The sequence below is a fragment of the Fundulus heteroclitus genome, chromosome 24, assembly GCF_011125445.2.
Source record: "Fundulus heteroclitus isolate FHET01 chromosome 24, MU-UCD_Fhet_4.1, whole genome shotgun sequence".
NCBI lineage: Eukaryota > Metazoa > Chordata > Actinopteri > Cyprinodontiformes > Fundulidae > Fundulus > Fundulus heteroclitus.
The window spans coordinates 5646539-5662257 of record NC_046384.1 but is presented as its reverse complement, the minus strand read 5'-3'; the positions used below and the strand labels follow the sequence as shown (position 1 = coordinate 5662257).

The window sequence follows — 15719 nt, the reverse complement described above, 5'->3', positions numbered from 1 at the left end:
AGCTTTACAGCCAGAGAGGAAGGAACAGCCAGTGTTGTTTTTTCAAAATAAAGTATATTTTACCATATGCTTAAAAAAATAATTCTGAATGTCTGGCAGCTTTTATTTTGCAATGGTGGTGCTCCGTGATCAATTACATGTAGCAGAAACCCTTAAATTACCCAAATATATCTTTATTAAAATGTGCTTCAGGTCAGACTGAGATCAAACTACTTTCTAATATGCATAATGTGTTTCAATGTTTCCTGCAGATGTTATGCAGACGCTGTTTATTAAAGAAGAAGCTTCTTTAGATCACAGACCTTGTGATGACCGGCATGACCCAAAGCCCCCCCACATAAAGGAGGAACAGAAGGCAGTCTACATCAGTCTGTCAGGAGAGCAGCTTAATGGGAAGGAGGTGATTAATGCCATCAAGTTTCCAGGTGCTGCTCCTCCCATAAAGAGTCTGGATGATGAACAGTCTCCGCTGCTCCCACAGCTTTATCCAGACCAAATTAAAGGCAGAGAGTTTCCAGAAGAGAATGATGGAGAAGAATCTATCGAAGTAAAAGATCATAGAGATATTTCCATTTCTTTAGAGACTGAAGAAACTGAGAAGGATGAAGAGGACAGTGATGTAGAGCACCCTCTCTATGAGCTGAAACACGTGTCAAACTCTGGATATAAGAAATGTTCTACAGAGAATAAAACTATGGAGTCACAAAGGAAGGTCCGGACAAGAGTGAAGCTTAGCTGCGAAGACTGTGGCAAAACATTCATTGGAAAATATGCTTTAAACGCTCACACAAGAATCCATACAGGACAGAAGCCTTTCTGTTGTGATATGTGTGGACAAAGATTTAGCCTAAAGTCAAATTTAAACAGACACATGAAGATCCATACAGGACAAAAACCTTTCTGTTGTGATCTTTGTGGACAAAGATTTAGCCAGAACGCAACTTTAAACCGACATATGAGGATCCATACAGGACAGAAGCCTTTCTGTTGTGATTGCTGTGGACAAAGATTTAGTGAAAGAGGAACTTTAAACACACACATGAGAATTCATACAGGACAGATGCCTTTCTGTTGTGATCTATGTGGACAAAGATTTAGCCGAAAAGCAAGTTTAAACACTCACATGAGAATCCATACAGGACAGAAGCCTTTCTGTTGTGATTTATGTGGACAAAGATGTAGCCGAAAATCTAATTTAAGCACCCATATGAGAATCCATACAGGACAGAAGCCTTACTGTTGTGATCTATGTGGACAAAGATTTAGCCAAAAAGCAACTTTAAACAAACACAAGAGAATCCACACAGGACAGAAGCCTTTTGGTTGTGATCTATGTGGACAAAAGTTTAGCCAAAAGTCAAATTTAAAAACACACATGAGAATCCACACAGGGCAGAAGCCTTTTGGTTGTGATCTATGTGGACAAAGGTTTAACCAAAAATCAAATTTAAAAACACACATGAGAATCCATGTAGGAGGGGAAATTGTTCAGTTATGAATACTAACTCAAACTGCACAGCTGTAGTTTGCTGGGAAATGTTTGTATGTTGTCTTTCATGGCAACCGTCTTCACTTGCTTTATATCAGCATTTCTCCAGTTGCTGTTTTTTAGATTTGTCTTAAAAAGTTTCAAGTTTTTTCACTTGTTTTAATTTGTTCAGACTGAGCTGTAGTACAGGTGTGTTCTCAGTCTATGCGCGCTGGTCTAGCCACTAGGTCCACCCTCCTAGGTAGTGAGGTTTCTTTTAGGTTGTCTGATTTTATTTTATTTTTTTTCCCACCTTAGGAAGGGTGTTTTCTTCTGATTGTGATTGCTTTTAGTTAACCTGTGGGTGCCCTACTGCAATCCAATTTTATTTAAATGTATGTGTATCCTTGATAGGTGAGTGATATGCACTGGGACTGGTTAAGATAACACCCACACACAGTTTAAAATAGAAGTTTACATACACTATATAAAAAGAATCACAATAAGCATTTCCTGACTTAACTCTGTTAAGTGAGGATTACCAACAATATTTCTATTTTGCATATGCCAGAATAATGAATTGCGTAACTTTTTTGACATGTTACTTTTTTGAAGGTCAGAAGTACTACTATAAGTAGAATTATTATATCTCTAACAATAACACTTGGGACGAAAAAGAATTGGAACGATTCTTTTTCCACAGAAGGGGAGAAAAGAGGCTGCAGTGACCTTGAAGGAACTAACACAGAAAAGGACTATCTGACCTGCAGGAGATGCTCATCTTTGAATGTGCAACGTCCTGCTTGGCCCAATACAGTCTGCTACCTGCAGAGTGGGGGGAAAAGATTTTTATTGGATCACTTTGTGGGAATACCAGTTCCTAAGAATTAGAAATTTCCAGAGGAGGGTGTTATAAAATGCCCGTATGGACATTACATAGAGGCAAATACTGCCAGCTTTAATACTGGAGATCTTAATGCTGAAACCCAGCATTTTAAGAGAAACAGACGTTTTTAACTACTGATGTGGGAAATATGGCAGAACCTTTGAATGAGAAATTGGAGGAGTAGTAGCCAGTGGGTGCTGGTGCATCTATCCCTGTTACCTTTGTTGCAGGAGCAAAATAAAAACTTTGCATTATATGGCAATGCAATGTCTCCAAGGTTATCCCCCTGCATAAATGGTGTCTTGTCATATGTGCTTTTTTTGTTCAAGGTTTTTTTGATATCTCAAACTGTATCCTGGAATAGGATAAAGTGTGAAATATGTATTTTTTTTCCTCTCCCTCCCCAAATGTGGCATTCCACAGAGTTAAAGGCAGCGCCCTATGTTAACCACGTCAGGCGGGGTCCTCGGCAGCATAGCCTCAGTCAATCGTTCCCCCGAAATGTTTGTGATGGATGTGATGGATGGTTGTACTGGAACTGTAATTTCCCCTCTGGGATTATTAAAGTATTTCTGATTCTGCAATTGCTACCTACATTCTGCAGAATGGAGGGAAACAAATCAGGTCAGTACCCGTTGTTGGAATAAGTAAACTTTATTAAAGGTGCTTTAACTTCCAATGGAGGGTGTTATGGATTCCAACATGTAGAAATTTAAAAGAAGCATTTCTTATATACTTTCTGCTGGAGGTTTCGATGTTGAAATGCAAGATTCTCAAGAAAAGCACAGGACGGTGCAGAATAAAGGAGGCACAGGGTCAGAGGTCAGCTCTCTGTCCGGTGTGCAGCGGCCTCTCTGGTCCATGTTCTTCAATTCCACCGGGAGAGAGAGAATGTGTGAGGCCATCCACGTGGGAGAGTCTTGGCTCATTGCAGGGTAAACTGGAACTTTCTGTAACCTGCATTCAAGACTGTGGAAAAGAGAGGAGAGCAGAGAGGAAGTCCATATACCGCCTGCAGTGGAAAAAGACATCAGCCACTCCCTCCTTGCATTAGAGATGCTGCTTCATTTCTTCAGTGTAATTTGTGTATTAAATCCCTCCTTATGTGTTAAGCATGTTGTTATTTGCATATATATATGCTTAGAGCATTGTTAGATAAGCGCTTTGTCTGGGTTTTTGAGGCTTTATAGATTAATTGCACTGCTTGACTTTTTATGTGGCGAGATGTTGCTTCCCCCCCCCATCGTGGGTGAGCACCATCTGCAGAGTGAGGTCGAAGTGTTTTTAGCCCTTTTCATGTCTGCTTTTTAGAAGCATATGAATAAGAAGCTTTTGAATCCTTGTCATTCTTAGATAACCTGCATCTTTGTAAATGTTATTTTTAATCTTAAATAAATGTCCTTTTTATGATCACATTTTAGTTACTCAAAAAGCTTGTCGGAGTATTTCTTTTGGTAAGTGTCCTTCCATCCTTTAAAAAGTGTTTGTCTAGACTGGGTAATCAAATAAGGGCATGTGCTATGGTTTTAAGGTGAATGAGGTTTAACTCCCTCTCAGAGTCACACCGTAGGTTTTCTTTTCTCTTCTGTAAAGAAATACAGAACTTAAGGGAGATGGTCTGGAAACATCGGAAAAAACTGCTCTTTCCAAAGAGAAAAAGACACAGGGGTCAGTATAAATAAAGTACAAATGTAAGGTTTTAGAAGTATTACAGTTTTTGTTTGCAGATGATAAAAATGTTTTCTGTAAAGGTGACTGCTTGCAGCAGCTTATGATGATTTGACTCCAGAGATGTATAAACAAAAAAACTAACACATATTGTCTTTCAATTTAGAGAAAACTAATTCATGTTATTTTGTAATTATAAACATATAATTATAAAATTGTTATTTATTGTTATAAATAACATATTGTTGCCACAATCAGAATGTGGTAAGAGTAAATTGAATTAAACGTCATTAAATCTGTTTAGACTAAACTATCTAGAAGCATCACAGTTCTAAGTAAAGCATTTCTGAATTATAAAGCATTACACATTCTCTGTTGACTGATTTTACCAGACATGAGCTGTTGTGTTGAAGTCTGGGGTGACACCTACAGGACATCGCTCAGACCGCTCTTAACGTTGCAAAAAAGACCCATCAGGATGGTTCATAAGGCAGCTGTCACCGCCACACTGATCCATTATTCATTCCTTCTTCCTGGCTAAAATTCTCTGATCTGGTAGAATTTCTTACCTCACAGTAAATGTATAAAGCCAGAAAGAAACAGCTAACAGACAGCATACAACAACGTTTTGCTGAGAGAGAGAGAGGGAGAGTATCATTACAGGGAGAACCTAAATTTCTAAATCTTATGTGCTGAAACAAACACAAAGAGAATGTGCATTTTAATGAGTTGTATGAAGGACTGGAAAAAAACTCAGCATTGAATTAAAGCAATGTCCAAGCATGAGACTGTTTATGAAATGGCTGAAACTAGTTTTCTTAAAAAGATCTGAGATGGAGGAAGGGCAGTGAACACAGGTGCATACTCTTAGCCACTGGACATGGATGTCTACATACTTTTGCAGTGGTTGTGGTGATGTGGGCTATAGGCCATGTTGTGTGAATGTGTATATGTGTGTGTTTACGATGCACAATATATACATATATTTTCTTACTTAAACTTTGGAGCGGTACAGGTAAAGTATCAGAAAGATTGTTGTATGATAAGCCCTTTTCCAGACATAAGCACTTAATTATACATATAATGTTATATATATATATAGTACATATTTTGTTTTGCCTTTTCCTTATATAAACCTTTGTTCTTCTTACATTTCCTCGTCTCCTCTTTTTACTTTACTGTGTGCATTTCTGCCTCATGCAAATGAGGAGGGTGGTCTTAAGGGGACAACTGCTCCCTGTTGGTTGGTTAGCATCAGCCTTCCATATTGGAATCTTCATGCTGCTCCCGCTACTGACCGCTGTCACAGTGGTTACCCAGGTTATGAGTGAGCTGAGGCATTTTGCAGCTTGATTTGAAAACCACCCTGGAATTCCAGACTTTGTCGTCTGGACGCTCTGACTGAATGTGTGTTTCAGTAATAATAAGAATTATAATAATAGATGCAGAATTTAGCAGTTATCAAATGTTTTAACTGTATAATTGCATTGCCTTTCCACAGCAGAAATTTTCAGTTTCTGAGATTCCGTTTTCTCTACACTGCTGATTAAATCTTTTTCTACAAATTTAATCTTTACCATCATTGTAACATTTTCAAGATCTAGTTGTTCATAATGCATGTCATGTGTTTCAGTTTTGGCTGCAGATGTTAAAGAAGAGGCTCCTGAAGAACAGAGTCCTGAGATGAAGCAGCAGGAGTCAGAGCTCCTCCAAACAAAGGAGGAACAGGAGGAACCCGGGGTCCATCAGGAAGGAGAGCAGCTCCTTGTGAAGGAGGAGACTGATACCAGGTTTCCATTAACTGCTGCTCCAATCAACAGTAAGGATTTGTTTGGATTGTTTGTATTTCATACTGGCCAGTTTTTTTCTCTTTGCTTTTTTTTTTTATTTTCTCCTTTCTCGGGTATTCAAGTTTAGCCGCTTTTAAATCTCTTTAGATTTAAAAGAATAATATTTAAAAGAAAGATTTTTGGGCCATCGAATCCATAAAACTTGACCTCGAATGAAGCTTTTGCAACCGTTTAAGGCGGTCGATGGGCTTTAAACCAAAAACCGAACTTGGCATGCCTCTATTAACGCTTCATGACGCTTCATCTACCTATCGCTATGAAACTCTGTCAGGCCGACGTGGGAAACTCTGTCAGGCAGGCATAGGACAAGCTGTGACTGGCAGGTGTAGGGGAAAGCTGTGACTGGCAGGTGTAGGGGAAAGCTGTGACTGGCAGGTGTAGGGGAAAGCTGTGACTGGCAGGTGTAGGGGAAAGCTGTGACTGGCAGGTGTAGGGGAAAGCTGTGACTGGCAGGTGTAGGGGAAAGCTGTGACTGGCAGGTGTAGGGGAAAGCTGTGACTGGCAGGTGTAGGGGAAAGCTGTGACTGGCAGGTGTAGGGGAAAGCTCTTACTGGCAGGTGTAGGGGAAAGCTCTGACTGGCAGGTGTAGGGGAAAGCTCTGACTGGCAGGTGTAGGGGAAAGCTCTGACTGGCAGGTGTAGGGGAAAGCTCTGACTGGCAGGTGTAGGGGAAAGCTCTGACTGGCAGGTGTAGGGGAAAGCTCTGACTGGCAGGTGTAGGGGAAAGCTCTGACTGGCAGGTGTAGGGGAAAGCTCTGACTGGCAGGTGTAGGGAAAGCTCTGACTGGCAGACAAGGTTTGGGTGAAGACAATCCGGCGGGGAAGAGCTGAATGAGGGGAGTTTATATAGGTGAGTTGACAGGTGGAATCAGTTCCCTTTGATTACTGATGGCAGGTGGAGGCGATTAGAGTGGAGTGGATCTGGGCTGGTGGAAGGATCTGGAACTGTCCAAGGTGAGACAGCAAAAACTGAACCCTGACAGAGATATCCTCACCTTTTATAAGCAGCCACACAGCTGTATCCCTCAACTCCTCTTTGATTTTTCAATCCGGGTGGAAACACCATTTGTTAGAAGCTACCACACCCTGATGGGAGTTGAAAAACCTGGTGAACCTCCAGTTCTTTTTCTCTGGAGCAAACTTCACCGGTTACATAAAAGTTTTGAAGGAATCACACTCGAAACAGAATACTATTTTTTAAGAAAATAAATCTAAAAAGAAGGAAGAGGAATGTTTACAGCTTCAGTACTGGATTCTCATACAAAAACAATGCGAGACGGGAAGATTTCCAATCTTCTAGAGCGTGTCCAAGTCTAGGTTACGTCAGCTTATATGGATGAGCAAAGCCTGCTCAGGATTGGTCGATTCCTCCATGTTGTCTTCCGGGATTCACATCACCATTAGACTGAGATAGCCATGTCCAGTGATAACAATCCATTTGTTTATGCATGCCACACGTCCTTGGCTTAGTGAGTTCTTCACAGCCCCCGCATCTGTTATCTCATAATCCATAACAGTTAATCATAGAATTAAATCTAACAAAATTTCTTAAATATATCCTTTTTAAAATGTGCCTCAGTTCAGGCTGAGATCAAAATACTTTCTAATGTGCATAATGTGTTTCAGTGTTTCCTGCAGATGTTAAGCAGAAGCTGATTGTTAAAGAAGAAGCTTCTTTAGACCACAGACCACGTGCCAACCTGCTTGACCTAAAGTCCCCCCACATAAAGGAGGAACAGAAGGAAGTCTACATCAGTCTGCCAGGAGAGCAGCTCAATGGGAAGGAGGTGATTAATGCCATCAGGTTTCCAGTCGCTGCTCCTCCCATAAAGACTCTGGATGATGAACAGTCTCTGCTGCTCTCACAGCTTTATCCAGACCAAATTAAAGGCAGAGAGCTTCCAGGAGAGAATGATGGAAAAGTATCCATCAGAATACAAGATTATGGAGATGTTTGCATTTATTTTAAAACTGAAGACACTGAGAAGGATGAAGAGGACAGTGATGTAGAGAACCCTCTCTCTGAGCTGGAACACTCTGCATATAAGAAATGTTTTATTAGAAAGAAAAATGTGGATTCACAAAGGAAAGTCCAGACAGGAATGAAGCGTAGCTGTGAAGACTGTGGCAAAACATTTATTGGGAAATACACTTTAAACAGACACATGAAAATCCACACAGGACAGAAGCCTTTCTGTTGTGATCTATGTGGAAAAAAGTTTAGCGAAAAAAGTATGTTAAACAGACACCTGAGAATCCATACAGGACAGAAGCCTTTCTGTTGTGATCTATGTGGACAAAGATTTAGACAGAAAGTTCATTTAAACACCCATATGAGAATTCATACAGGACAGAAGCCTTTCTGTTGTGATATATGTGAACAAAGATTTAGCCAAAAATCACAATTAAACACCCATATGAGAACCCATACAGGACAGAAGCTTTTCTGTTGTGATATATGTGAACAAAGATTTAGCCAAAAATCACAATTAAACACACACATGAGAATCCATACAGGACAGAAGCCTTTCTGTTGTGATATATGTGGACAAAGATTTTTCCAAAAAGGAAATTTAAACATACATATGAGAATCCACAAAGGACAGAGGCCTTTCTGCTTTGATCAATGTGGACAAAGATTTAGTCATAAATCAAGTTTAAACACACACATGAGAATCCATACAGGTCAGAAGCCTTTCTGCTGTGATCTATGTGGACAAAGATTTTTCCAAAAAGGAAGTTTAAACAGACACATGACAATCCATACAGGACAGAAGCCTTTCTGCTGTGATCTATGTAGACAAAGATTCAGCCGAAAATCACATTTAAACACCCATATGAGAATCCATACAGGAGAAAAACCTTTCTGCTGTGATCTATGTGGACAAAGATTTAGTAGTAAATCAAGTTTAAACACACACATCAGAATCCATACAGGACAGAAGCCTTTCTGCTGTGATCTATGTGGACAAAGATTCAGACAAAAATCAAATTTAAGCACCCATATGAGAATCCATACAGGAGAAAAACCTTTCTGCTGTGATCTATGTGGACAAAGATTTTGCCAAAAAGCAAGTCTAAACAGACACATTAGAATCCATACAAGAAAGAAAATGGCTCTTCCGTGAATACTATGTCAAACTGCATTGCTATAGTGTGCTTTTGAGATGTGCTTTGTCATTAAAGGCAGCAGTCTTCCCCTGCTAATTTAATAATATCTGTAGTAGCTAATTTTATAGATTTGTCTTAAAACATTTTAAGCTTTTTCACTGTATTTCATTTGTTCCGACTGAGCTGTAGCAGAGTTGTGTTCTCAGTCTATGCGCTGCTCTACGCACTAGGCCCACTCTTCTTGGTAGTCAGGTTTCTTTAAAGCCCACTGTGTAGATTTTCACTTGCGCACCATACAGTGCGCTAAATGAAAACCTTTCCGTAATGTCTACTCCAAGAGCCGTAAAGTATCATCAGTGTGATGATGTAAACACATCCTCCATTTATTAGCTATGCTGATAGCTGCGGTCATCGTGTGAAATGTTTTTGTCACTGTTGCCAAGATCGCTTGTTTTTTTTCTAAAGTTGCTTATCAATTCTCTGTGTCTTTAGTTTTTTGGACTTCTTTTCTGAACATACAGCCGCTTATTTGGGGTCTGATATAGGCGATCATAAACACCAGTAAAAAGTCCCGCTTCTGTTGTTGGCAACAGAAAGCGTGAGCTGGTCGGCTGAAATATCCCTCCGTCACTCTGTGTACACACATAGAGGAGAGAGAGAGAGACGAACAAATGAGCCGCCTCTGCTGGGAGGACAGAAGTTGCTGGACGTCGCTGCCCTGTTTCTGATATAAAGCCAGAATAAACATTACTTTTATGTTGAATTAACTTACCTGCTGTCCAGCAGAAAGCTGCTTCCTCATGAATTATCTCCACTGCTGCGCTGATATAGACTCTTCAGTTGTCACTTCTTTTTTCTTAGTTGCTTTGTCTTATAAGTATGGATAGTCCATTTTAAATTAAAATGGCAAATAGAATGATGTTTGTCGTCTTTGTTTGTTATACTCGGCCGCTGACCCCACGTCTTCAGATACAGATAGGGGGAAACACCTATGACTGACAGGTTTTCCTCTTTTGGCTGCTGAAATTAGAACTTGTGAGGCAAAATGGCGCCTCCCAGTGAGTGCACTGGGACCTATGTATTCTTAAACTATGATTTCTAAGCTATGAGAATGCTTTCATTTTTGATGTAATGTTTTTTGACTTTATCAGAATATGTATTAATAAAAGCAATACTTGATTAAAAGCCAAATTAGTTACATGCTCTCCCTTTAAGGGTGTCTGATATTTTTTCCACCTAATAAACAGTGTTTCTTGTCTGATTGATTGCTTTTAGTTAACTTGTAGGTCCAGAATTTAAGTATGACAAATATAGATGTTTATCCTTGATAAGTCAGTGATGTACGCTATGTAGGTGGTCTTAAGTTTTATTTGCTGTGTAATTATAACATTGATCGTATTCCTGTTGCTTTCTCTAATTTTCATAAGCAAGCTCTTTTGGCTGGGTCCCTGATCTTCAAACATTTTTTCTCCTAATAGGTACTTTCTTTGGAATAACAAAGATATATGTTATAAGAATAAATCTCTTTTTATTGAAAACTGGTTTAGGAAGGATATCACACTAGTAATCAACTTTTCAATGAAAAAGGCAACCTCTTTAATTACCAAGAATTTCTATGTCATCTTAAGATTCCTGTAAGCCCAAAACAGTTTGCTATTGTTTTTGATGATATTCCACCAGGTGTTATAATGTTGTTTAAAGGTCAGACTTCTCTGAAGGCCCAAGACCTCCACCTGATCCAACTGACACTTATGTAGATAAACTGTTTTCAACCCAAATCTCCTAAAAATAACATATTCACACTTTGTTCCAAGCCAACTGCAGCTCAGTTCCTTATCAGAACCAGAAATACTTTAATAATCTCAGAGCGAAATTATTTTCATTACATGCTCCAGATATACAAACAACACACACATATATATATATATAGATAGATAGATAGATAGATAGATAGATAGAGAGAGAGAGAGAGACGATGTGCAAAAGGATAAATAAATGTCAATTACAGAGGGGGGTCTCTGAATCTCTGAGGAAGGCGTTGTAGAGATTGATGACCACAGGCAGGAATGACTTCCTGTGGCGCTCTGTTGTGAACTGAAGCCTGGACAGCATCCTCCTCTCTGCCACGGTCGTCAGAGTGTCCAGCTCCTCCCCCACTACATCACCGGCCTTCCTGATCAGTTTGTTTGTAATGTCAGTCTGGTCTGGTCTGGTCTCAGACGTATGCTCGAACAAAATGTGGTCTCTACCCAAAATATTAAATATTTACCAATCAACAAGGTTAAGATCATTCAGTGTTGTTACCCAGTATTTGATTAAATATAAAAAGGACGTTGATACCACCTGCACTGTCTGCAACATTTGCTCAGAGTCTGTTTCTCACCTGTTTTGGTCCTGTGAGTACACCAGGCGTCTATGGCAAGGTATTTGTCGATTCATTCTGCACAATATTTATGACAAATTTGAACTTTACTTTAGAGATGTTTTATTTGGGATCCGACAAACGCGGCGTTGTTGCTTCTTCCTATTTCATTCATTGAAGGCCCGACTCACCCCAATTCGGAGATTTGGTAGAAAAGGAGTAATAAATGATCAGAGACAAACATTTAAGCATTTGAAATATGCATATTTATAACCTTTGGAATACCAAGGGAGACAAACACAAGCTTCACCTCATTCTGTATATTTACCCGACATCCCATTTTATGGTGCTTGTAAGCCCTCTGAAGCACCCAACATGTGTTTTCTCATTTAATAGTTTGCCAAAACCCCTCCTTATGCATCTGGGGTGGGGTGGGGGTGGGGGGCAGATATTGAGGCTCCAGGTTCTGTCTGCTCCGAAAACAAATGAGACTGTTCTCCCATGAGTCTCCGTGAAGTAAGGCTGATTTAGCACCCAAATGTCCTATCAGGGGTCAACCCAAATGACCTCAAGAACCATAAAATAGCTTTCAGACCTTAAAAGCAAACGCCCTGTGAGCTGTGCCTGTTGTCCTCCCAGAGCTTGAAAGAAGTTAATTGCTTTCGAGTGAGTCTTGCAAAAATCCTCACCTTCTGTAAAAACTTTAAGACAAAGTTTAGTGATTAAAAAGTAACTCTTATTGTTTTCATAAAAATGCCTGATTAATACAACAACTAATCGTATATTTCCATAACAGATCACAAAATATAAAAAACAACTGTCTGACCGTTTATTTTTATGTAATCTTTTTCTACTGTTGGCCAAGTTTTTTATTCACAAGCGTAAGGCTAATATGATTAAACCCTCAATGTCTCTTTTATATATATATATATATATATATATATATATATATATATATATATATATATATATATACAAAAAAACACCTATTTCCTATGCTCTAATTTCCAAATATTTATGTAATCTCCAATCATGCTGTCATGTGTATGTTTACTTTATTTTTTTGTTTTATTTTATTTTATTGTACCACTGCCTGGTGATTGTTCGTTGTACTTAATTACACTTTTCTTTGTGTTATTTATTTTTGAGTGTTATAAACCATAGTCTAATGAAGTAAAAAACAAAACAAAAAAACAAAGGCATGTATGCTTCTGAGCGCATGATTTTTTGGGTTTCTCTTTACTGTTGAAGCTCTGGTGGAGACACGCAGGCTGACCGGCTGTCGTTGGGAGACGGAAGCAGAAAGACGCGGAAGACATTGTGGGAAGATTTGAAGAAAGTTATTTGGACAAAGCAGATAGCAACCAGCTGTACCGTGAGTGTAGCAATGGGCCATAGTTCTGATGGTGATGATTATGATGAATGGCCTTCCGTTATGGAGATAAGTCAAACCAAAATGGCAAGAAAGAAATCATGGTCGGAAGTGAGTAGTGAAGAACAAAGTAACCCAAGGAAAAATGCTAAAAAGATTAAAGCTAAAGTTGATGATAGCAGTAGACACGAGGAAAGAAAACAGGAAGAATGGAAAGCTATAATTACGCTTAGCAGCGACAAGGGACATTTTCATCCAGTTCAAATCACTAAAGCAATAGAAAAGGAAATAGGAATGATTAAATATGCTAAACTGTTAAATAATAGAAGAATCTTGATTTCAGCAGTAAGTAAAAAACAGCAAGAGATGATGTTAAAAATGAAGGACCTCGGTGGAGAAAAAATTAAAGTGCATATACCTGGAATGGCAGCTAGATTAAGAGGAGTAATTTCGAATGTACCTTTAGAAATATCAATGGAAGAACTGAAGAAAGAAATAAAAGATGGGAAAGTTACAGAGGCCAAAAGACTCCAAACAAACAGAGGTGGTAGTAAAACAGATAGCTTGTCTGTGTTGCTAGTATTTGAAAAAACAATAGACTTAGACTTAGACTTAGACTTGGACTTTCTTTATTGTCATTTTGTATACACAGAGTGCATACAGAACGAAATTTCGTTTTTCACACAGCTCAGAAAGATTGCAGTAACTCTACAGGATACCTGACAGTGAATTACAGTACAGGATAAAGTGCAGTGATAAATCACAGTCACTTACAGGATATGATTCAATTGATAATACCTCCAGAAGTGAAAATTGGATGGATTAATTATAAAGTTAGGGAATATATTCCTCAACCTTTAAGATGCTTTACATGTCAAAGGATGGGACACACAGTGCAACAATGTAAATTGAGGCAAAGGTGTGCGAAATGTGGGGGAGAACATGAGTATGGCAAATGTAATAAGGATGCTAAATTAAAATGCTGTAATTGTGGGGGAGAGCATAGTGTTGCTTATGGTGGATGTGAGGTTCAGAAAAAAGCAAAAGAAGTCCAGAAATATAAAATCTTAAACAAAGTGTCATATGCAGAGGCTGTACGAAACGTTGGTGATATGGAACAAAACAGATTAATAGAATATCAAGTAAATAATGGTATGAGACAGGAAGAAGGACTACCTCAGAGAATAAGCACAAGGAGAGTTCAACCAGAAAGAATACAGATTCCACAGCAGACATGTAGCCATAAGTGTATAATGGGAGAAAATTCAATGATTGTAGAAAAGAAGGGCTTTATAGCTTTTATATGCAAAGTTATCAATGTTACATCAAGACAACAAAGGAAAAGTGACAGAATCAAAACAGTGGTAGAAGCTGCCATGGAGTTTCTAGACACCAAAGACATTAAAGCTGAAGACATTCATGAAATGCTAAGTATCAATAATGATGAAGGGTCTCAAAGTATTAATTAAACTTATAATGGTACTCCATTTCTTACAATGGAATGCCAGAAGTCTGATTGCAAATGGACAAGAATTTAAAAAATATATAATAGATTCCGAAGTGAAACCTGATGTTATTTGTGTACAAGAAACATGGCTAAAACCTCATCTTGATTTTATTATACCTGGATATGAATCTGTTAGATTAGATAGAGATGGTCAGCAGGGTGGTGGATGTGCAACATTTGTAAGGGAAGAAATATAATTTCGAAGGATAGTAAACTCAACAGAAATAGAATGTGTAATAATTGAAATATATAAGTCAGATACAAAATTAACGGTAATCAATCTATATAACCCTTGTAAACTATTAAAACTAGAAACATTAGAAAACATAAAAATAGGAAATGGGAAAGAAATATGGTGTGGAGATTTTAATGCACATAATAGTCTTTGGGGAAGTAAGCATAATGATAGTAATGGAGAAGTAGTAGAAAATTTAATGGATGTTAGACAATTAGTATGTATAAATAATGGGAAAGGGACTAGAATAGATATACATTCTAACACGATCACATGTATCGATCTCACTATAGTATCAGATAGACTGGCAAATTCATGTGAGTGGAACGTGGAGGAAAACACAAGTAATGGAAGTGATCATTATCCAATAATATTTTCTGTTAATATTAAAATAGATGTACAAGAAAGGCCTATTCATGAGAAATGGAAGTTTGAAAAAGCAGATTAGGAAAAAATTTAAGAAATATGTAACAAATCAGTAGAATCAATTTCAATGAAGGAAGATATTGAGGAATGCTCTTCTAAAATCACTCAGATAATTTTAAATGCAGCATTGAAGAGTATACCGTATAAATCAATTGGGAGAAAGGAAAAAAGAATACCTTGGTGGAATGATGAATGTACAAAAGCAATTAAAGAACGTAATAAAGCATTTAGAGTGTTAAAGAAAAATTTGAGTCAAGAAAATTTGATTAATTATTAGAGGAAGAGAGCTCAAGTTCGTAGAGTTATAAAGAACAGTAAGAGGAATGCATGGAGAAGTTATTGTTCTACAATAATGTTAAAGAAAATGAGTGGGAGTAAAGTATTTGTTAAAATACCAGTATTAGAGAATGATGGAATAATTGCAATAACAGATAAGGAAAAAGCTAATGCTTTGGGAAAGAAGTTTGCTAGTGTGCATAACGGGGACCATTTAGATAATAATCATAGACAGAATATGGAGAAGATATTAGTTGAAAATAGAGATATGTTTAATCACAAAGAAAGTGAGGAAAATGCATTAAATACAGAAATCAATATGAATGAATTAAAAATTGTGTTAAAAGGTGTCAGAAATAGTGCAACAGGAGAAGATATATTAAGTTATATGATGTTTCAGAAATTACCTGAGAAATTATTTGAGATTATATTATATTTATTTAATAACATTTGGAAAGAAGGTCAAATGCCAAAAAGGTGGAAAAGTGTGTTGATATTGCCATTTAATAAGCCTGGGAAAAACCCTAATAAAGTTGGAAACTATAGACCTATTGCCTTA

At 38.0% G+C, this 15719-nt stretch overlaps 1 protein-coding gene across 1 annotated transcript; it reads left to right on the top strand.

Annotated features, from left to right (window-relative positions):
- Positions 1-1087: 1087 nt before the first annotated feature.
- LOC118557748 (gastrula zinc finger protein XlCGF8.2DB-like) lies at positions 1088-10180 on the top strand (the record flags this gene model as incomplete). The annotated part of the gene is made up of 2 exons (XM_036128031.1): positions 1088-1428; positions 8342-10180. Coding segments are annotated over 2 exons (999 nt in total), but the record flags the coding sequence as incomplete, so codon positions are not given.
- Positions 10181-15719: the final 5539 nt, after the last annotated feature.